The 22,191-nt window shown below is 39.6% G+C and overlaps 1 protein-coding gene across 4 annotated transcripts; it reads right to left on the bottom strand.

Annotated features, from left to right (window-relative positions):
• Positions 1–1,607: 1,607 nt before the first annotated feature.
• Positions 1,608–20,897, bottom strand: KLHL9 (kelch like family member 9). 4 transcript variants are annotated; one of them, XR_009503646.1, is made up of 6 exons: positions 18,406–20,897; positions 15,206–15,307; positions 8,526–8,575; positions 6,292–6,336; positions 4,798–4,887; positions 1,608–4,203 (listed from the first exon to the last, which is right to left on the bottom strand). XR_009503646.1 is itself a non-coding variant. In XM_059924642.1 (1 exon), the coding sequence occupies exon 1, from the start codon at positions 20,357–20,359 to the stop codon at positions 18,506–18,508; it is 1,854 nt and encodes a 617-aa protein (XP_059780625.1). In that variant the 5' UTR covers positions 20,360–20,897; the 3' UTR covers positions 16,479–18,505. The 4 variants fall into 4 exon arrangements, 1 of the variants encoding a protein (XP_059780625.1); XR_009503645.1 differs by lacking the exon at positions 1,608–4,203 and having other exon boundaries at positions 4,723–4,887; XR_009503647.1 differs by lacking the exons at positions 1,608–4,203; positions 8,526–8,575 and having other exon boundaries at positions 4,723–4,887.
• Positions 20,898–22,191: the final 1,294 nt, after the last annotated feature.

The raw sequence follows: 22,191 nt of genomic DNA, 5'->3' as shown, positions 1-22,191 counted from the left end.
CATAGACATGGATAGTGACCAAGGAATCCCACTTTCTTGGTCATGCAGTTCAGGAATGGGCTGGTAAAGATAAGCGCTGGTATTTCCACCTGCCTTACAACCCTGCTGCTGCCTTGCTAATTGAAGGGCTCCAGCATTTGGCGCCGGCCGTGGGGACTGAGGGTGGACAGGCGGTATGGTACTGCAGGCCAGGACAGAAACCACAGGTAGGGGTGCTGTTATCTCAGAATGCTGTTAAGTCTTGTATTTTGCTTACTGGTCACGACCTCCCTGTATTGTATTGCTAGACTTCCTCGCTAGCCTGAGGGCAGGGAATCAGCTTGCGGACTGGGCCACCGTGGTGGCCAGGCTGCAAAATGAGACTGATGGCTGGGTGTGCAGCGAGATGCCATGGGAAATCCACCTGGCTCATGCCGCCATAGGGGGGCAACTGAAGACTCTTGCCTTCTTCCTGCCCTGTGTGCCAAGGGCCTAGCTTACTCTTGACACTCTTCGCTGCTGTTGTGTGTATTGCATTTGTGGTATCTGGTTGCGGTGCGCCGCTACGTACCTGACCCCGGGGGTGTCTCGGAAGAGGGGCGGACGGAGATTGTAAGGGTCGTGCAGGGTGGGTAGGGGTGGGGTGTGTGGTCAGAACACTCAGGACGGCCGTTCTCTTGCTATTCGGGCACCCCCCGCTAGACCAGCCCCCGCCTCTCTCACACCCCACGCCCACCAGCGTGCTCGCCCCCGGCCTGGCGGCCTGGCGAGTGATTGTTCTAATGCTTAGGCCAAAACGGCTCCACCTGCTAGCTCATAAAAGGGAAATATCAGTATCTGCTCTGATGTTGGTCATTAACCTGAGGGGTTGTGATGGAAGGGCCCCTGCTACTGGTTTCCTTGGTAACTGATGAGCCAATCTGATGAAAATTCCCTGTATAATAGTAGCTTCCTCCCTCACATAGGTAAGATTGCTGCCACGTCTTGCTTGCCGTCCACGGGGTGTCGCTGCAGGACCTTTTTCTTAAGATTCCCTGTCCGGTAAGCCATTGATGTTTTGGCTGTCTCTGGGCTCTTTCCTAGGTCTTGAGGCTGGGCAGCCACGGGGCTTGGAGGCCTTCGGGGTGCAGCCCAACACAAGCCTTCCCATATTTAAAGACGGATGAAGTAGATCAACCTCAAGTTGGTGAGAAATGGCGTAGTTTTCAAGGCACACATGGGGTGGGAGACAGCATTGCTGCTGTCCTTGGAAGATAAAATCTGTCAGAGTCTCGCTCTAGTTCTCTTGCTCTGGTTTTAAGTTGTGTGTTCTGCTCTTAGGGCAAAGACTATGTAATATGTTTTTATCTTCCAGGAAGTCTTCAAAATCAGTGCTTTTGATGATCTTATTTCAAAGGACTTGGGTACTCATATTGCTGAGTTTTTATTTTCTTATTTACTTATTTTTTATGCTTTGACGCCAGTATTTCTTTTTTTAAACATCTTTATTGGAGTATAATTGCTTTACAATGTTGTGTTAGTTTCTGCTGTATAACAAAGCGAATCAGCTACACATATACATATATCCCCGTATCTCCTCCCTCTTGCGTCTCCCTCCCACCCTCCCTATCCCACCCCTCTAGGTGGACACAACACTGCTGAGTTTTTAATGTACAATATGTCTACACTAAAGCTGTGAGATTATGGACAGACCTAAATCTCTGGACCTTTTTTCTTGTCACATTAGTTGAAGGAAACAGAGCTTTTCTCAAATCTTTCAGATATTTTTTGAACAGTTAAAAACATTACTTATATGCATAAAGTAAAAGGGGGCATGTTCCACCCTCACCCTCCAAAAAAATTAGTACCCTCCAAAAAAATTAGTACCCTCCAAAAAAATTAGCGCCAAAAATTCTCTTCTCTCTGACCACTAACAGCACAGATGGAAGACTGTGCTAGTTCTCTCTGGAGGCTCTCACATGACTTTCTTTCCTGGAGTTGTAATGAAGCCCAGCTAGACGCCCCAGGAATAGCTCTATAGTTAAACCAAGTCAGGTTTCCTAACTTTTGCAGCAAGTGAGAGTACTCACCATGAAGAACCATGATGAGGCTCAGTAGGAAGGAGGGGTAAGGGGATTTGTACACGGTTTGAGCTTGGGTTACCTGATTCTAAGGAACTCAGGGAAGAGGGTATCAGCTCAGGATTAAAATGTTTGAGCTCATGTGAACTAGTTTTTTCCAGAGGTTCTAGGAACACAGTGGAGCTTGGGTAGTCCTTGCTGCTTTCTTAGTCACTCTAAAGCTGAGAGGGTTGTGTTGTTGGCCACATTTCTTTAGAAATGTTAGGAAGATCACCTTGTGTTCCCCAACTCAAGGGGACTAAGGAGAATCCCATTCCTGTTTTTCTTTGGAAAATATAATGCCAGGATAAATGAGGAATGCAGCGTATGAAAACCCACTGTATGAAGCTTTGCGTCTGGTTTGGGAATCAGGTTGCTGCTCTGTTGTATCAAAGTGACCACATGGCTCAGATCCTTCAAGATGATGATTAGAGATGTATCAGAAAATAGACAATAGTCTATGATGTGAGAGAACAGTGTTTCTCAGCATTATATTCTGGGTATTAATAAAAGCAGTTCTTATAGGTCAACTTGGGTAGGAGAAGAGAACTGTTGAGACTGTGGTAGAGGTAAGGTCTGGGGTGTAAAGTCATTCCTAAGGGATGGACAAAGGCTGCTATTAAGAGTTAAATGTAGTAGTGTTGAGATTTTTCTTTTGACCACGCTCTTCTGAAAGCCAGCACTGGGATGGTGAGACAGTAAAGGATACTAGAGAAAAATTAACCACTCTTTCTATGCAGGGATGGAGCACTGGAGTGGCAGGTTATGCATTTTTCTTGTGCCTGATACCACCATCTGCAGTCATCTGTACATCTCTCCAAATAGAATGGTGTTGGTCCAGCAACATCACTGATGTAATAACTACCCCAGGTAAGTGAGACTATGGACACAATAATCAGTTTTAATGATTTTTTAACAAAACATCCAGCTAGTGACTTGATTGTAGTTCGAGACTGGTTAGTAGCAGTAACGAGATGACCCCAGTTCTACCATCGTCCTGAACGAAGTCCCCTTTGCGGCTCCTGCCTCTGCACACAACCAATGCTTCAGCAGACTTAGGTCATTCTCAAAGTTATAATCCTGATCGCTACCTAGATCTTGATAGGGCTTCTCTACTGTGCCCCAATAGATACTCCACAAAGGCAGGTTGTCCACTGGGAGCTTTGACCAGCTGCAAGCGCCCAGCAGGATATGTAAAAACCCATTTCTGGACACTGAGTTTGGGGACTAAGTAGAGGCATCTCCTTGAGCTTGGTCTACACACAGAAGTATTCCCAAATGATAGCCAGGAACCTGTTGCACATGGCTGGTAAGTGCACTATGAGGTAAGTGGTGAGGGCGAATGAGAAATGCAGATACGGAAACTGGAGAAGTAAACTAAGTGGACAGTGTAAGTGAAATCCATAACCCACTCCCCTTACAGGATGAAGCAGGAAAAGTTGAGGGCACAGGTTAGCTCATTAATGAAGAGTCAGCCTGGAAACTTAGTTAGAAAACCCTCTTTCCCCATTCTCTTTCCCCATTCTCTGAGCTTAAGTGATGACTTTGAGTGTGTCTGTATACATAGGGTACATAGAAGGTTTGTGAAATCTGTGTTATCTGGATAAGGATGGAGGGATTAATAACCAAACAAACACTTTGCCTAGTATGAAGAAATGAGTTGTTTTTATGGATCACTAATTCCTGGCTGGAATGTGTTGGCTTCTAAGTGATAAACTATCCTTCCCAACTAAGATAAAAGTTCAGTCAGTAGAAATTAGACTTGCCCTCCATTCACACATATAGACTCTACTGATGGGCTCTTAGGTGAAATGAGGCAAAGAATGATAAAACTCTAACTCTATAGTCACAGCCTTCTGGAAGATGGACCAGTAAAGAGCTAGAATACTGCATGAACTTACTTAAAATTGGGAAAGGGCTGTATACACAATGAAACATCTGAGCTCAGGTAACAGACCTTAACTGCCGTCAGCAGCTTTATATTCATCTTGTTCTAATACTGTATTAAATAGAACAGAAGGAACAAGGAAGGTTATATCCAGAAAAGAACTATTGGCATAAGTGCATTCTTGACAGGCTTCAGGAGGCACAATTAAGAGGTCACCTGTTTTCAATCATATCCATCCTGGAAGAAAGAATACTCAGTATGAGAATATTCTGCTCTGAGATAATGTTTTGGAGATAGAGGAAATGGGTAGTTCCCTAGCCAAGAAATAGGCTTTCTTGGAGCCCAGGGATGGTACTAAAAAGACTTTGGATCAGCTGGTCCAGAAGCCACTCTGTATCACACATGTGTACTTATGTATGTGTTGTTGTCTGGGGTGGATGAAAGCTTTGTGGGTAGAGCAGTGATCTGATCCTAGCATCTGCATGGGCAAACCAATATAAAAGCTCTTAGAATATTATAAGTTCATCAAGTTTACTTATACCTGGATATTTGCACATTAGATTCTTTCTGCCACTGAAAAGATTTACTCTGTTAGTGTGATACTTTGTAAGCTGAAGCTCTTCAGTTTACAATCCATTAAAAAAAAAGCCACATAGTAGTGGGTGTGAATGCTTAGAATCCAGATGAAATGTTGCAGATTTTTTATAAAACTCAAATTATATGAATTTATCAATAAGATAAAGGTCAAAGCAATTTAAATCTGTGTTTTTGTGTTGTATCAAAGATATTGTCTTTGGCCAAGATGGTGGAGTAGAAAGACCCTGAGCTTACCTCCTCTCATGAGCACACCAAAATCACAAGTACTTGCAGAACAACCATCAATGAAAAAGACCAGAACCAACCAGAAGAGATCTTCTACAGCTAAAGACATAAAAAAGGAACCACGATGAGAACGGGTAGGAGGGGCAGACTTAGATATAACCATGTCCCATACCCCCCGGGATGGGAGACCCACAAACTGGAGAAGAGTTATATTGCAGAGGTTCTCTCCTAGGAGTAACGTCTGAGCCCCACGTTGGGCTCCCCAGCCAGGGGGTCCTGCACCAAGAAGTCGAGCCCCAGAGCATTTGGCTTTGAAGGTCAGTAGGGCTTTATTTCCCCCAGTCCTTTGGAACTCACAACACTGACTCCCCTTTTAAAGGGCACAGAATCTCCCTGCAATGGGACCCAGGGAAAAAGCAGTAAATTGACAGAAGCCTGGGCCAGACCTACCTGCTGGTCCTGGAGAGTCTCTCAGAGAGGTGGCAGTGGGGGGGCGGGGGGCTGCAGCTCACCCTGGGGACGTGGGCACTGGCAGCAGCCATACTTGGGAGCTCTCTCTACCACATGGACACTGGTGCGGGCAAGCACTGTTGTGGGATCCTCTCTCTAGCTCATCAGTGCCAAGACCTGACCCCACCCAACAGCTTGTAGGTGCCAGTGCTGGGACACCTCAGGCCAAGCAACTTACTGGGTGGGAATACAGCAGACAGGCTGTATAAAGACCTCCTAAGCCCACAGAGGCCTCTAGACATGGCTCCACCCACCAGTAGGCAAGCACTGGTGCTCTAGACCAGTGTTACCCATTGGGGAGGCAGGCACCAGATTCAAAACCACAGTCCTGCAGTCAATGGACCCAGCCTACCCACAGCTAGCTACACCCTGCCCTGGGACAAGCTGGGCCCCAGCCTTGCCTACTAGCAGGCCAAAACAAGCTTGGGGACACCCTGGACCCTGTACCCAACTGTGTCAGGAACCACCTCCCCCAACCCCCACTAGTGATCTGACACCAGCTGTGGGATCCCTGGGCCCTGCAGCCAGACTCCAGGACCTGGCTCTGCTTGCCAATAGTCCAGCACTAACCTTGGGACATGGGCAGGCGACAGCCCCAGAGTCTTCTGGACCTTGGCTCCGCCTACCAGTGAGCCACCACTAGCCCTGTGGCCCCCTGGGGTCTTGCAGTCAGCTGCCCAGTGACAAGGCCCTACTAACCAGCAGCTGGCAGCCTCTGCACCAGGCAGGGCCTGGCAACCAACCACACTGGGAGCTGACCAAGCCTACCAGACCTCCCACATAGCCCGCCACAACGGAAAGACCCACACAATCCTCATGGGGGGGAACGCCTAGAGCATATAGCATGGGAAATGAGACGGGAGTGCAGTGCTGGGACGCATAAGACATCTCCTACAGAAGGCCACTTCTCCAAGGTCGGGAAACAGACAAAATGAGGTTGCCAAGGAACATGTTCCAGACGAAGGAAGAATGAAGTGGAGATACACAACTTACCTGAGGAAGAATTCAGGGTAATGATGGTACAGATGATCAAAGAACCTGGGAGAAGAATGGAGGCACAGAGAGAGAAGTTAGAAGTTTTTAACAGAGTTAGAAAATATACAGAACAACCAAACAGATATGAAGAATACAATTACTGAAATGAAAAATATATATGAAGGAATCAACAGCAGACTAAATGATACAGAGAAATGAATCAGTGAGCTGGAAGACAGAGTTATGTAAATCACTGCCGCTGAACAGAAAGAATGAAAAGAAATGAGGACAGTTAAAGATACCTCTGGGACTACAATAAGCACGCTAATATTTGCATTACAGGGGTCCTAGAATGAGAACAGAGAGGGGAAAAGGAACTGAGAACATATTTGAAGACATAATACTTGAAAACTTCCCTAACCTGGGAAAGGAAACAGTCACCCAAGTCCAGGAAGCACAGAGTCCCATAAAGGATTAACCCCAAGAGGAACACACCGAGACACATTGTAATTATAATGAGAAAAATTAAAGAGAATATTAAAAGCAGCAAGAGAAAAGCAACAAACATACAAGGGAATCGCCACAAGACTATCAAGTGATTTTTCGGCAGAAACTCTGCAAGCCAGAAGGGAGTGGCACAATATATTTAAAATTATGAAAGGGAAAAACCTCCAGCCAAGAATACTCTATCTAGCAAGGCTTTCCTTCAGATTTGGTGGCAAAATCAAAAGCTTCATAGACAGGCAAAAGCTAAAAGAGTACATCACCACCAAACCAGCTTTACAAGTGATAAAGGAACTTTTCTAGGCAAAAAAAAAAAGGCCACAACTAGAAACAAAATTATGAAATGAAAAGCTCACCAGTAAAGCCAAACATACAGTAAAGGTAGGAAATCATTCAAGCACAAAGCTAGTAGGAAGGTTGAAAGACAAAAGTAGTCAGATCATCTATATCCACAATAAGCAGTTAGGGGACACACAAAACAATTATATGTAAAACATATCAAAAACAGTAATTGTGAGGGGAGGAAAGTACAATGCATTTGAAATTAAGAGACCAGCAACTTAATCGTGTGTGTGTGTGTGTGTGTGTGTATATGATATACAGATTGCTATATAAAAACCTCATGGGAACCAAAAACCAAATATCTATAATGCACACACAAAGGAAAACCAAACAACATTAAAGATGGCCATCAAATCATGAGAACAAAAGAAAGGGGGAAAAAAGACCTACAAAAACAACCCCTAAACAATTAACAAAATGGCAATAAGGATATCATGTTGATAATTACCTTAAATGCAAATGGACTAAATGCTCCAATCAGACGACACAGAGTGCCTGAAGGGACACAAGAATAAGGCAGGTGTATGTGTATGTGTGTGTGTATGTATGTATATATGTATATATATATATATATATATATATATATGTATATATATATATATATATATATATACACACACTGCCTACAAAAGACTACAGATTTAGAGACACAGAGTGAAGGTAAGAGGATGGATAAAGGTATTCCACACAAATGGAAGTCAAAAGAAAGCCACAGTCGCAATACTTATCAGACAAAATAGACTTTAAAACAAAGACTGTCACAAGGGACAAAGAAGGACACTACATAATGATCAAGGGATCAATCCAAGAATAAGATATAATTGTAAATATATATGCACCCAACATAGGAGCACCTATATACATATAAGACAGATATTAACAGACATAAAAGAAGTCGATGGTAACACAATAATAGTAGGGGACTTTAAAACCCCATTTACATCAATGGACAGATCATCCAGACAGAAAATCAATAAGGAAACACTGGTCTTAAGTGACACATTAGAGCAGATGGGCTTAATTGATATATAGAGAGAGCATTCCATTCGAAAGCAGCAGAATACACATTCTTTTCAAGTGCACATGGAACATTCTCCAGTATAGATCACATGCTAGGCCACAAAACAAGCCTCGGTAAATTTAAAACTGAAATCATATCAAGCATCTTTTCTGACCACAACACTATGAGACTAGACGTCAACTACAAAGTTGTGTTTTGTGCAAAAAAACACGAACACGTGGAGGCTAAACAGTATGCTGCTAAACAACCAATGGATCACTGCAGAAATCAAAGAGGAATCAAAAAATACCTAAAGGCAACTGAAAATGAAAACAATGCAATCCAAAATCTACAAGATGTAGCAAAAGCAGTTCTAAGAGAGAAGTTTATAGTGATACAAACTTACCTCAGGAAACTAGAAAAATCTCAAACAACCTTTCTTTACACCTAAAGGAACTAGAGAAAGAACAAACAAAACCCAAAGTTAGTACAAGAAAAGAAATATCAGAGCAGAAATACAGACTAAAAAACAAAAGATTAATGAAACTGAGTTGGTTCTTTGAAAAGATAAATAAAATTGAAAAACTTTAGCTAGGCTCATCAAGAAAAAAGGGGAGAGGGCCCAAATCAATAAACTCAGAAATGAAAAAGGGGACGTTACAACCCAGACCACAGAAATACAAAAGATCCTAAAAGACTACTATAAACTATATGCCAATAAAATGGACAACCTAGAGGAAATGGACAAATCTTACAAAGGTACAATCTCCCATGACCGAATCAGGAAGAAATAGAAAATATGAACAGACCAATTACCAGTAGTGAAACTGAATCAATAATTTAAAAAATTCCCAACAAACAAAAGTCCAGGACCAGATGGCTTCAGAGGTGAACTGTACCAAACATTTAAAGAAGGGTTAACACGTATCCTTCTCAAATTATTCCCAAAAATTGCAGAGGAAGGAACACTTCCATGCTCATTTTATGAGGCCAGCATCACCCTGAAACCAAAACCAAAGATACCACACACACACACACACACACAAATTACAGGCCAATATCACTGATGAAGATAGTTGCAAAAATACTCAAAAAATATTAGCAAACTGAATCCTACAGTAAAAGGATCATACACCATGATCAAGTAGGATTTATCCCAGGGATGCAAGGACTTTTCAATATCCACAAATCAATCAATGTGATACAGCACATTAAAAAACAGAAGAATAAAAACCATATGATCATCTCAGTAGATGCAGAAAAAGCTTTTGACAAGATTCAACATCCATTTATGATAAAACTCTCCAGAAAGTGGACATAAAGGGAACATAAGATAATACAGGCCATATATGACAAGCCCACAGCTAACATATTCAGTGAGAAGTTGAACGCATTTCCTCTAAGATCAGGAACAAGACAAGGATGCCCACTCTTGCCACTTTTATTCAACATAGTCTTGGAAGTCCTAGAAAAGCCCAGAAAAGAAAAAGAAATAAAAGGAATCTGAATTGGAAAAGAAGAAAAACTGTCACTGTTGGCAGATGACATGATACTATTCACAGAAAATCCTAAAGATGCCATCAGAAAACTACTAGAGCTAATCAATGAATTTGGTAAAGCTGCAGGATACAAAATTAATATACAGAAATCTCTTGCATTTCTGTATACTAACAACGAACTATCAGAACAATAAATTAAGGAAACAATCCCATTTATCATCATACCAAAACGAATAAAACACCTAGGAATAAACCTACCTAAGGAGGTAAAAGACCTGTATTCAGAAACTATAAGACACTGATGAAAGAAATTGAAGACGTCACAGATGGAAAGATATACCGTGTTCTTGGACTGGAAGAATTAATAGTTAGAATGACCAAACTACCGAAGGCAATCTACAATTCAAAGCAATCTCTATCAAAATATCAAGAGCATTTTTCACAGACCTAGAACAAATTATTTTAAAATTTGTATGGAAACACAAAAGACCCCAAATAGCCAAAACAATCTTGAGAAAGAAGAATAGAGCTAGAAGAATCATGTTCCCTGACTTCAGAGTATATTACAAAGCTACAATAATCAAAGCAGTAGGTACTGGCACAAAAACAGACACATAGATCAATGGAAAAATATAGAGAGCCCAAAAATAAACTGATGAATTTATGGTCAGTTAATCTATGACAAAGGAGGCAAGAATATACAATAGAGAAAAGACAGTCTCTTCAATAAGTGGTGCTGGGAAAACTAGACAGCTACATGTAAAAGAATGAAATTAGAACATTCTCTTAACACCATATACAAAAATAAACTCAAAGTGGATTAAAGAGCTAAATGTAAGATTGGATACCATAGAACTCCTAGAGGAAAACGTAGGCAGAACACCCTTTGACATAAATTGTAGCAACATTTTTTTTTGATCTGTCTCCTAAAACAAAGTAAATAAAAGTGAAAATGATTGTGACCTAATTGAGAAGATTTTGCACAGCAAAGGAAACCATCAACAAAATGAAAAGATAATCTACTGATTGGGAGAAGATATTTGCAAATGATATGACCTATAAGGAGTTAATATCTAACATATATAAACAGCTCATACAACTTAACATCAAAAAAACAAACAGCCTGATTAAAAAATGGGCAGAACTGAACAATATTTTCCCAAAGAGGAAATGCAGATGGCTAAGAGGCACATGAAAAGATGTTCAACATTGCTAATCATCAGTGAAATGCAAATCAAAGCCACAATGAAACGTCACCTCACCCGTCAGAATGGCTATCAAAAAGAACACAAATAACAAATGTTGGTGAGGATGTGGAGAAAATGGAACCCTTGTACACTGTTGGTGGGAATGCAGATTGGTGCAGCCACAGGAGAAAACAGTACGGAGGTTTCTCAAAAAACTACAAATAGAACCACCATATGACCCAGCAATACATATTGGAAAAAACAAAAACACCAATTCAAAAAGATATGTATGGGACTTCCCTGGTGGTCCAGTAGTTAAGAATCCACCTTCCAATTCAGGGGACATGGGTTTGATCCCTGGTTGGGGAACTAAGATCCCACATGCCACAGGGCAACTAAGCCTGCATGCCGCAACTACTGAGCCCACGCACTCTAGAGTCCACATGCCACAACTACTGAGCCCGCATGCTCTGGAGCCTGCGCGCCGCAGTGAAGAGCCCACGCGCTGCAATGAAAGATCCCACACGCTGCAATGAAAGATCCCACATGCCGCAACTAAGATGCAGCCAAATTAATTAATTAATTAATTTAAAAAGTAAAGATACATGCACCCCAATGTTCATAGCAGCATTATTTACGATTGCCAATATACGGAAGTAAATGGATAAAGATGTGATATCTATATACAATGGAATACCTCTCAGCCAAAAAAGAGAATGAAATTTTGCCATTGGTAGCAACATGGATGGACTTGGACGGTATTATGCTAAGTGAAATAAGTCAAAGACAAATACTGTTATCACTTACATGTGGAATCTAAAAACCACAACAAACTAGAGAATATAACACAAGCAGACTCACAGATATAGAAAACAAACTAATGGTTACCAGTGGGGAGAGGGAAGGGGGAAGGGGCAATACAAGGGATAGGAGATTAAGAGGTACAAACTGTTATGTATAAAGTAAGCTACAAGGATATATTGTACAACACAGGGAATATAGCCAATATTTTTTAATAACTAAATTGAGTATAACATTTAAAACTAAGAATCACTATATTGTACACCTTATATAATATTACACATCAACTATATTTCAATTTAAAAAATTTCTTTAATGGAACCACAGGAAAAAATATATATTTTTTCTCTGATTATCTGACCCTCTCTATACACCAAGAGTTACCATAGGGATTTTGTATTCATTTATTTGAGTATGACCTGAAGACTTTGAACTTTCACATACACAATAAAAACTTCTGCTTGTTTTTGTCATTACTGTTTTTTTAAAAAGCCTACATTTACTGTAATCCATCTAAATAAGGACTTTAACTTTCAACCAGTAGATGGCAGAATAACATCAACCCCTAGAAAGTAGTTGTTCAGAGACTGTTACCAAGAAAATAGAGGAACTATCCATTATTAGTGCATTTGGTTAAGGACCACAACTTTAACAGTTCTGTAGTGTATGCAATCATCTTTAGTGAATATCTGTCTTCTTTTTTCAACCATCACTCTGCCATTCAAATATATGCTTAAAAGTGGATACTAGCAACACAGATAAGGTATCAAACTCGGGGGAGAAATTCCAAAAAATTCATTTTTAAAAGTATTTACGGGGACTTCCCTGGTGGCGCAGTGGTTAAGAATCTGCCTGCCAATGCAGAGGACACAGGTTCGATCCCCGGTCCGGTAAGATCCCACATGCTGCGGAGCAACTAAGCCCGTGCACCACAACTACCAAGCCTGCGCTCTAGAGCCCACGCGCTGCAACTACTGAGCCCACAATGAAGAGTAGACCCCGCTCGCCACAACGAGAGAAAGCCCATGCGCAGCAACAAAGACACAACACAGTCAAAAATTATTAACACATTTATGTGGAATCTAGAAAAATGGTACAGATGAATTGGTTTGCAAGGCAGAAATAGAGACACAGATACAGAGAACAAACGTATGGACACCAAGGGGGGAAAGCGGGGGGTGGGGGTGGGAGGGGATGAATTGGGAGATTGGGATTGACATATATACACTAATATGTATAAAATAGATAACTAATAAGAACCTGCTGTATATACAGCACAGGGAACTCCACTTCGCTGTACAGTGGAAACTAACACAACATTGTAAAACAACTATACCCCAATAAAAAAAAAATTTTTTTAATTAAAAAAAAAATAAAGGTGGCGCAGTGGTTGAGAATCTGCCTGCCAATGCAGAGGTCACGGGTTCGAGCCCTGGTCTGGGAAGATCCCACATGCCACGGAGCAACTGGGCCCGTGAGCCACAATTACTGAGCCTGCGCGTCTGGAGCCTGTGCTCTGCAGCAAGAGAGGCCGCGATAGTGAGAGTCCTGCGCACCGCAACGAAGAGTGGCCCCCGCTTGCCACAATTAGAGAAAGCCCTTGCACAGAAATGAAGACCCAACACAGCCATAAATAAATAAATTAAAAAAATAAAATAAAATAAAAAATAAAGAATACCTCTCTTTAACAAAGGAATTTTAAATTGTAATTCTAGAATTATCCCTATTAAAATTACCTACAAGGCACAATGCCTTGTGTTACACCTATAATCTGCTGGAAGTATTAACCAATGCTTTAAATTATGATACAAATAATATGAAGCAAGGTTTTTATACTATGCAGATAACATGACTAAGGTAAAAAAAGGAGAATCCCCCAAAATCTCCCCAAAATGTTAAGAATCAAGAGAGTAATAACAAAAATAAACATGGTAAAATCATGTATTTCCTACTACTGCAATAGAGTTTGAAATATAATGTGAAAACAAAACCCCATTCAAAACAGCAATCTACATGCCAAGGACAACTTGAATAAAATATCATTATAACTAAAGAAAAAGACCCTAGTTTGCCCATATTATAAATAAGACTTTTATTACATGATTTTTACAAAGCATAAAAATTCAGTGAGAAAGTAAAGATTATTCAAAAAGTTGTGATGGAACAAGTGGATAATAACTTGGAAACAGAAAACTAGTAAAAAGCTAAATCCATAACAATAACAAAATACCAAGGTAATTACACCTTCACATGATGGGGGGAAACTGTGCAAGATGGCATTAAAAAAATGACAAAGGAAAAACTAATTTCACTACATTACAAAAAATACCTTGTGTGTTTAAAGATGCACTCGAAAGATGGGAAAATACTTGCTGTAAATAAAGATTAATAGTCTTAATATAAAAGGAATTTTCATAAATTTATTTTAAAAATTCATCTTCATTTCAACCAGAAAAAAGAAAAGCTATCTGAACAAGAGACAAGCAGTAAATGCTACCTTAGCACATTAAGAATAAGCACTGACAAAGCAATAGAGTAAAGGACAAGGAATGTGACATAAGTACTATGTAAAAAAACACAAAATTATCACCAAAAGGTCAAAATGCAAAAAAAGACAGACATATTTGACTATTAAACAATGTGTAAAGGTGGTCAAAAGGTACAAATAAGTCCTGGGGATATAATGTTCAGCATGGTGACTATCAATAATACTGTATTGTATATTTGAAAGTTGCTAAGAGAGTAGATCTTAAAAGTTCTCATCACAAGAAAAAAATTGTATTAACTATGTGTGGTAATGGAAATTAACTAGACTTGTTATCATTTCATAATATATACATATATAGAATCATTATGTTGTATGCCTGAAACAAATATCATTATATCTGAATTTTTAAAAATTGAATAGCCCAGCCCCGATAAAAATGACATAAATTGAGGAAAAATGTCTTTGTAGCTAATAGGATACTTAAAATAATAGACAGGAACAAATGATTCACATATGAAAAAATGCACATGCTCAATAAACAAAAAATTCAGTGTTTACAATAATAAATATAAATCCAAACAGTAAGATAACTGGAACTGCCAAGATTGCCTTTGAAATAGTCACTAAACACATTCTGGTGGAAACACATAGTCACACACTCCTGGAAATATTTTTCAAAAGCCTAAAAAAGCCTACCCTATTTGACTCAGATTTTACTTAGAATTTATCACAGGGTAATAAACAAAATTTTATGAAAGAATATTAAATCTTGCTTAATTTATGATAAAAAATTGGGGGTAGATATTTAAATATATAACCATAGGGAAATGGAAAAAAAATATGAAGGCACATTCATGGGTGGAATACTGTATAGACATTCAACACTTTCAAATAAAAGAACTTGTGAAAATCATTAAGACAAAACTAAAGTCAAAAATTATGCAATACAATGACAATTAGTAACAAATATCTTACTAAATGCTTCTCTGTGTTTTATGCTAATCACTTTATAATATTATCTCCTTCCAATTCTGATATAGATGCAATTATTAATGCCCACCACTGATCCCATAGACAAATGAGAAAATGAAGCTTAGAGAGGTTAACTTACCCTAAGGTCTTTCAACCGTTGAGCTGCGGATAGAACGTTGGTTTTACTTCTGATAGTATGCTTCTGTAGTTTTGAATGAAATTTTCTGTAGGAGTATATTGTCTTTATAATCAGAACAAGATAATTTTAATTACAAACCAGAAAAATTTGAACATGATTAAATATGTTTGCTTTGCAGATAATCTACAGAAATACTACTCTTGGCAAGTGGGAAAAAAATTAAATACGGATTTTTATCTGGTTTAAAAATGGAATCTGTTTTTCTTAATGCACATGCATTTGATAATTAGGAAAAAAGCACCTTACATGTTATTTTCTAATACATACAGATTTTAGAAAACTTGGAGAAAGCCATAATGAAAGCAGTGTGTGCCTTTGGAAGTTGAACTTACTTCCTTTTATCATCCAGATTTTAGCTTAAGTTCTGACATATTTGCAAAGTATTTGGCAAATGTCTGTACATATATAAATTCATAACATACCTAGTATTAACGTAAGTTACTTCTGACATGTGGAATCACTGATAATTTACACCCTCTGTTCACTTTTATTTTCCTGTACTCACTGTAATAGACAGGAATTATTTTTATAATCAGGAAACTTAACAAAAGCTTATTTTTGAACCTATCAGAAAAACTAAAAGAAGAAATTAAATGTTAACAGAATGCTTTACATGCTTGCAGCTTTTATCCTCTTTTAAATATTCTTCTAAATGTTCCATAAAAAAAAAAACTATCAGCTTGTAAAATAAAGATATCTCTCCAATCATGTTCGTCACCTAAAATTTTTTTATCTGTAAGAAAGGAATTCCAGATTTAATTAGATTTAATTAGCATAGCACCAGTCAGCTGTTTTATGATTATCAAGAGTCCTGTCAATTGCAGAAAGTTATACAGTAAAAGAATGAGAGGTGGGATGTGAGAGGCTGGAGGTAGGGGTAAAGGTGGAGCAGTTAACTTACCTGGCTGAACAATATTTAGTTAATTACAAAGCAACAGGGTCAAATGTAATAGAAGGCAGAAACCTTTTCTCAACACGGGAAAGAGAAAAGCTTATGCAGAGCAGACCTGGGGCAATACCATCTCAGCATGTCAGAATTAGCACCAAAAAAGTAATACATCAAAATGATGTAAAAAATAAAGGAACCATAGCAAAATTATACCCAAAAGGTCAAAATGCAAAAAGATGGACAAATTTGATCTCAAAAATTAACTAAACGACCCTGCCTTTGTAAACCTCTAACAGATTGAGAAAAAAAGTCAATGCAAGCAAATGCCAGTTAAATTATATTTATTATATAAAGAGATCCTATAACTCGATATGAAAAAGGAAGCAACTCCAATAGGTATTACAAGGGCAAAGGATATTAACATTCGATTAAAGAGGAACACAGCTACTCAAAAAACACAAATATTTAACTTCATTAATAATTAAGGAAATAATTGGGATGCTATTTCTTGCTTATTCAATGCACAAAGTTATTAGCAATTTCTACTTTTTCTATTTCCTAAATGTTCTCAAATGTGCTATTTTTAGTAATAAAAAATTGAATCATTAAAAAAAAATAGGAAGTATGAAATTTTCTGCCAATGCAGAAATCATAAAAGCATTAAAATGAATCAACACCTGTATGGGCAGTGAGGTTCAGATCCCTTGAAGCCAATTCCTTTTGTCTTGGTTCCTGAGTTTTATTATGAGGTTGTCAGTAAAGAGAAGGTTGTTCCTGATTTACACTATGACAATCTCCCAAGTATAGGGATATAAATATAAACATATGTATGTAAATGTATATATGTAAATTATTTCTTCAGGTAGACAATTATTCCAGGGAAGTAACTCTTCAGATTCTTCAGAATCACTCACTTCAGAGGACTCCTATGATTCCATTTGCGGATAAGTTCCCATTTAAGATCTCTCCATGTGGTTCTGAACCAGTAGGGATGCCCCTGGTATTGAAGAGGCTGAAGATCTACTTTAGTACTGCCTGCAAGACAGCAGCATCCTAGGCTTTCTACAGCTGGCTTCTTAGGGAATCTGAAGTTGGTCCTGTCCTTTAGACATAGCCAAAAGGACATTTTTCTGCTCTGACGCCAAACAGTACATCTTCTGCTTGCTCAGATTATAGCCTTGAGGCAGATCACACAAAGCTCAGGATGCACATGGGCTGGAGCAGCACCAGGGCAACCACCTCAAATCAAACAGTCGTGTTAGAATGACTAAGTTGGGAGACTGAACTTAAAAACCTATAGCTTTGTTCAGAATGTTTTTCTTTGTCTTGTTCATAAGTTTTACTGAACAAAAAGGTGGAATGTAGCAGAGCCTAAAGTTACTGAGCAAAAGCAATTCTCTGAGACTTGAACTTTGCTAAATAACCTGTATAAAGGCAACTCTACAGAAAACAATATACAAGCAGAAAAAGTGACAAGTTTCATCTGTAGTAACAATTCAGTCAAATGACAAATTTGGTTGTCAATTTAATGTTGTAGTTCTTATCTACATCAATTCCGCAAGACTACATAGACATTTATTCTCTAGTACTGAATTTCCATTTGAACAGAAATAGCTGCTAGGTGGAAGAAAAGAATTTAAATTTAAAAACAATTTCACTATAGCTAAAGTGCCAATTGATTTAAAAATTATATATGTGTATGCATGCATATACATATGTATATGTGTGTGTGTGTGTGTGTGTGTGTGTGTGTGTGTGTGTGTATTTTCTCTCTCCCTCTCCCCAGAAAGATATGAAATCCTGACTTAGGGTTATACTATTTTTTGAGTTAATATTTTTGAATTTATTATTTCTCTGGTCTGCCTAAGAATCGTCACATATTCTGAATGTACCCACACAATCTGGTGAGTTGGCAGCTATGTCAAAAACTCTATGAAAAAAGGGAGGCAGCTAATAAGGCTTGGAGACCTTTTTTGTTTATTATTTTAGGTTAGAGCAGGCAGCCTCCCTTTGATGTTTTGTAGTCAAAGATGAAAACTTTCAACTTCGAAGCATAATGAACATAATTATACATTTACTACAATCACCTACACTTTGACTTACACAACACCACAAAAAGACATCTAACAAACATTTTTCTACTTATCTTTTTACATTTGTTAAACTGGCTATGTTAAATACGTTTTCAGAATGCATTTGTTAACCATTTGATAAACATACTAAGCCAAGCAATACAAATAACATCAATTACCTTTTTATCTAATAACTGTACCAATCAATGTAAGAAGATACAACTGAAGGGGAAGTATGGGATCATCCATGATGCAGTGCAAAGGTATTACACCTTGGTCCTAAGAATGATCTGAAGGTGCTGAAAGAGGTGATTCTCTGGAAGGTGACCCAGGGTTTTCTTCAGGTGGAAAAACTGTGAGAGTACAAGCTCGAATGCCACCAAGTGACTCTGGAAGGTCAAAAACTTTATGCCACTCATCCTTTTCTGGGTCATATTTCTGGACAATTTCTACCATACAACGATTATTCCAAGAATATCCACCTACGACATAAATTTTATTTTCAAAGACGGCAACTCCAACATCACTTTGACCTCTTAACATGGCAGCAATTGGTGTCCACTGGTCAAGGGTTGGTGAATAGTATTCACAGCTTAGAACATCATCATAATCACTTGTTCCTCTGAAGTGATTGCCACCAATGACATAGAGCTTGTCTCCAACTGTACACATGCAATGCAGACCTCTGACTGTAGTCATTGGAGCCTTCTGTGTCCATTTGTCTGTATCAGGGTCAAAACACATGAGCTCGTTTTGGAAAGTATCATGAGTAATTCCTCCTGAAATATACATTAAGCCTCCATAAACTGTTCCAGCATGGCCATAGTGGGGTTCACTCATTTTTGCAACATAGCTCCACTCATTCATTCTTGGATTGTAACATTCTACTGTGGCCAGCTCACCAGCTGCACTTCGCCCACCAACGGCATACAAATGTCCTTTGAGAGCACTCAAGTGGAAAAATGTGCGCTTTTCATTTAATGAAGCAACCTGCATCCATTTATTATACCGAGGATCAAATCTGAAAACAGTATCAACGGCAGTTTTTCCTTTTGTATCATAATTACTTTGACCACCAACTACATAGAGAAAGTTTCCAATGACAGCAATGCCATGCTGGTAACGAGGAGCATCCATGGGGGCTAAAGATCTCCACTCTTGCGCCCTTTCATCATACATCCGTAATTCTTTACTGACAACCAGCTGCTGCCTCAAAACTCCTCCTAATGTAACCAAGTGGGTTGAGTCAGATCTAATGGCAGTTCTATCTGACTGCATCACTGGCTGCATATATGGCATCATTTGGTAATTGCTAGCTTCCAAAAGCAAATTCACACAGGTATTGTCTGTTCTCATGAAATCTACTGTCTGCACATAATTGATGAGATCCTGTGGTGTCATCAGTGGAAATCGAATATTCTTCATTAATTTTGCAGCATAATCCATCCGAGGGTCTTCCAACCTTAGCCAGCGACAGGCAGCCTTGAAAAGCTCAAGTTCAGTACAGTGCTTAAGACTATTGCTGGAAAGCACAAAGGCAAGCCGTTCAAAAGGGAGTTTCAGAAACTCCCCAGTACTCAATAATGCAGGAAAATTCTTCAGGATGAAATTATTGACATATTTATCTACTTCTATAAGATTGTAGGTGTTAGCAATTCGTCCAACTTCAACACAGTTATCTAAAGAGACTCCTGAAATAAGGAACACTTTACAGAAGTCTAAAACAGGTAAAATTTGCAAAAAGCTGGCAGCTTCAAGTGTGTCCTGAAGATTGTCCATATTAAGAGAAAGTTTTGCAGTATAAATAAAATCAATTATTTTCTTCAGACCAACTTTGTTCACCCCATGAAGCTTAATGCACATTAAATCTTGTTCTTTCATTCCACCTGTGAACATAGCCTTGAAATAATCACTAGCAGATGCCATCATAGCTCTATGAACAGGGAAGATTTCATCTCCATCACCTGGTACCAGGGTCACGTCACAAAGCAATCCTTCTATTCTAAGCTGATCAAAGCCTTGCAAAACCACCGAACTGTGAGTATTGCTGGTAAAAAAACGTGTGGTTCCTGCCTTGCAAGGCTGTAAATGGGCGGAGACGCCCATTTCACCGTTACCAAGAGACACTTTCATGTGAAAGCCTTCCTCTTGCACAAAGATGTATGCCGGCCAAAGAGGTTATGACCTGAAAGCTTTAAAGGAAACGAGGATGTCCCAAGAGCAAGAGAGCTTGCTTTCCTTATCAAGGGCAAACAGTCACTGTGGCACACCTCAGAAAAGACCAGTCACTCTCTGAAAATTGTTCTACAGCAGGACCACAGAGGGCTGTGGACCTCAAATCTGTTTATTATGTAGATGATTCATCACCTGAAGGCAGTTCAGTGACCCGGTTCACCTCGTCCGGCCTGCGTTGCCGCTCCTCCCGCAGTTCCGCTCCGGGCCAAGGGGGAGGTGCCGCCACGTCCTGCGGCCCCGTGGCTCGCTCGGCGGCGAAGCCGGGTACCTCAGCGAGCGGCCCGCCGCGCCCTCCGCTGTCCTTAGAACGTCGCCGCTGCTACGGGCCCGTCCTGGAGCAAGGGCCTGGAACACGGGGCTGCAACACGGGCCGAGGCCCCGACGCCGAACCGGTCCTTCCGGAAAGGCCTGCTCCCAGGATCCCCCGGGCTAGGAGCGGCCGTGGCAGCTACTGCGACTGCGCGGCCGCCTGATCTCGCCAGTGGGCGGTCTTGTGGGGGATGGGAGGAAGTGGGCGGGGAACTGGAAGGGCGGGGCTTGGGCAAGGCGGGGCTGTGCAGGACGGGCCCGCGGGGCCTCTTGGGGTACTTTGTATGTGGCATTAAATGGGCTGGAATGGGTGCATGTATATTATGCTTGACCTAAACCTTTCACGGCAGCTGAGCTGTCCCCCTAAATGCATACTTTGAAATTTACACTTCCTGGCTTCTTCCTTTTGTTACTTCTGAGTGACAATGAAATGCGGCTTTTGTAGAAATTGAAAGGCAGCATGGGGGAAAATGCTTAAAGTTTTTCCTCTATAAAAAAACTTTAAAATTCTTATCCCACAGGGGAATGCCCTGGTGGTCCAGTGGTTAGGACTCGGCGCTTTCACTGCTGTGGCCCGGGTTCAATCCCTGATCCCACGAGTCACGCAGCCAAAAAAAAAAAAAAAAAACTTATCCCACACAATAGACACTTCAGTTATAACTTTGGTTCATAGTTTCAAATTTTAATCATTTAAAACATGTCATTTGCCTCTTTTAAAATACCAAATTGTGACTATGCTATGTAATTTAGCCTGAATTTTTGCCACGCAATGGAATTCCATCATCAGTAAATTTTTCATGCTTTTGTTTTCCACTCACAAATTTGTAAATGGATATACAATTGTCTAATAACTACACATACTATAGTTTCCTTGCCCATCATTTGTTCCTGAATATACACTTTCTTGTTCTCCACTGTTTTATAGAATCTGAGCACAAAACTTTACCTGTTTTTGGATAAATCCTAAGGGCAGAATGCTGATTGAAGACAAATTTTTTTTTCCAAAATACTGTCACCAGCAATGTTTGAGTGTGTATTTCCCTGCTACTGACCTTTCCCTTTATGGATATTTTACTAACTTACATTTTTTAAATTACTAGTAAATTGGAATTTGGGCATATGAATAAATGTATACTTTGACACAACTGCTTCCAACATTTTCCACAGTTTGAAGTTATTACTGTCTTTTAAATCCTGACAGTTTCTTTATGTATATGCCAACTTATGAGAATATAGGTACATTCTTTTATTACACTCTCCCCCTTTTTTAATATAAAAGATAGCATACTATACTCACTGTTCTGCACCTATCTTTTTTAACTTGGAGATCTTCTCATTCATATATAGATAACTGCTTTATCTTTTTAAATAGCTGTACTGTTTCCCATTGAATGGGTGTGTCCTATATTATTTGATTAGTC

The sequence above is a fragment of the Balaenoptera ricei genome, chromosome 6 (genome assembly GCF_028023285.1).
Source record: "Balaenoptera ricei isolate mBalRic1 chromosome 6, mBalRic1.hap2, whole genome shotgun sequence".
Lineage (NCBI taxonomy): Eukaryota > Metazoa > Chordata > Mammalia > Artiodactyla > Balaenopteridae > Balaenoptera > Balaenoptera ricei.
Note: the sequence above shows the minus strand (reverse complement) of the source record. Positions and strands in the feature narration are given on the sequence as shown.

Excerpts from the sequence above, each read along its gene's own strand:
- KLHL9 (XM_059924642.1), bottom strand. The coding sequence starts at position 20,359 with ATGAAAGTGTCTCTTGGTAACGGTGAAATGGGCGTCTCCGCCCATTTA.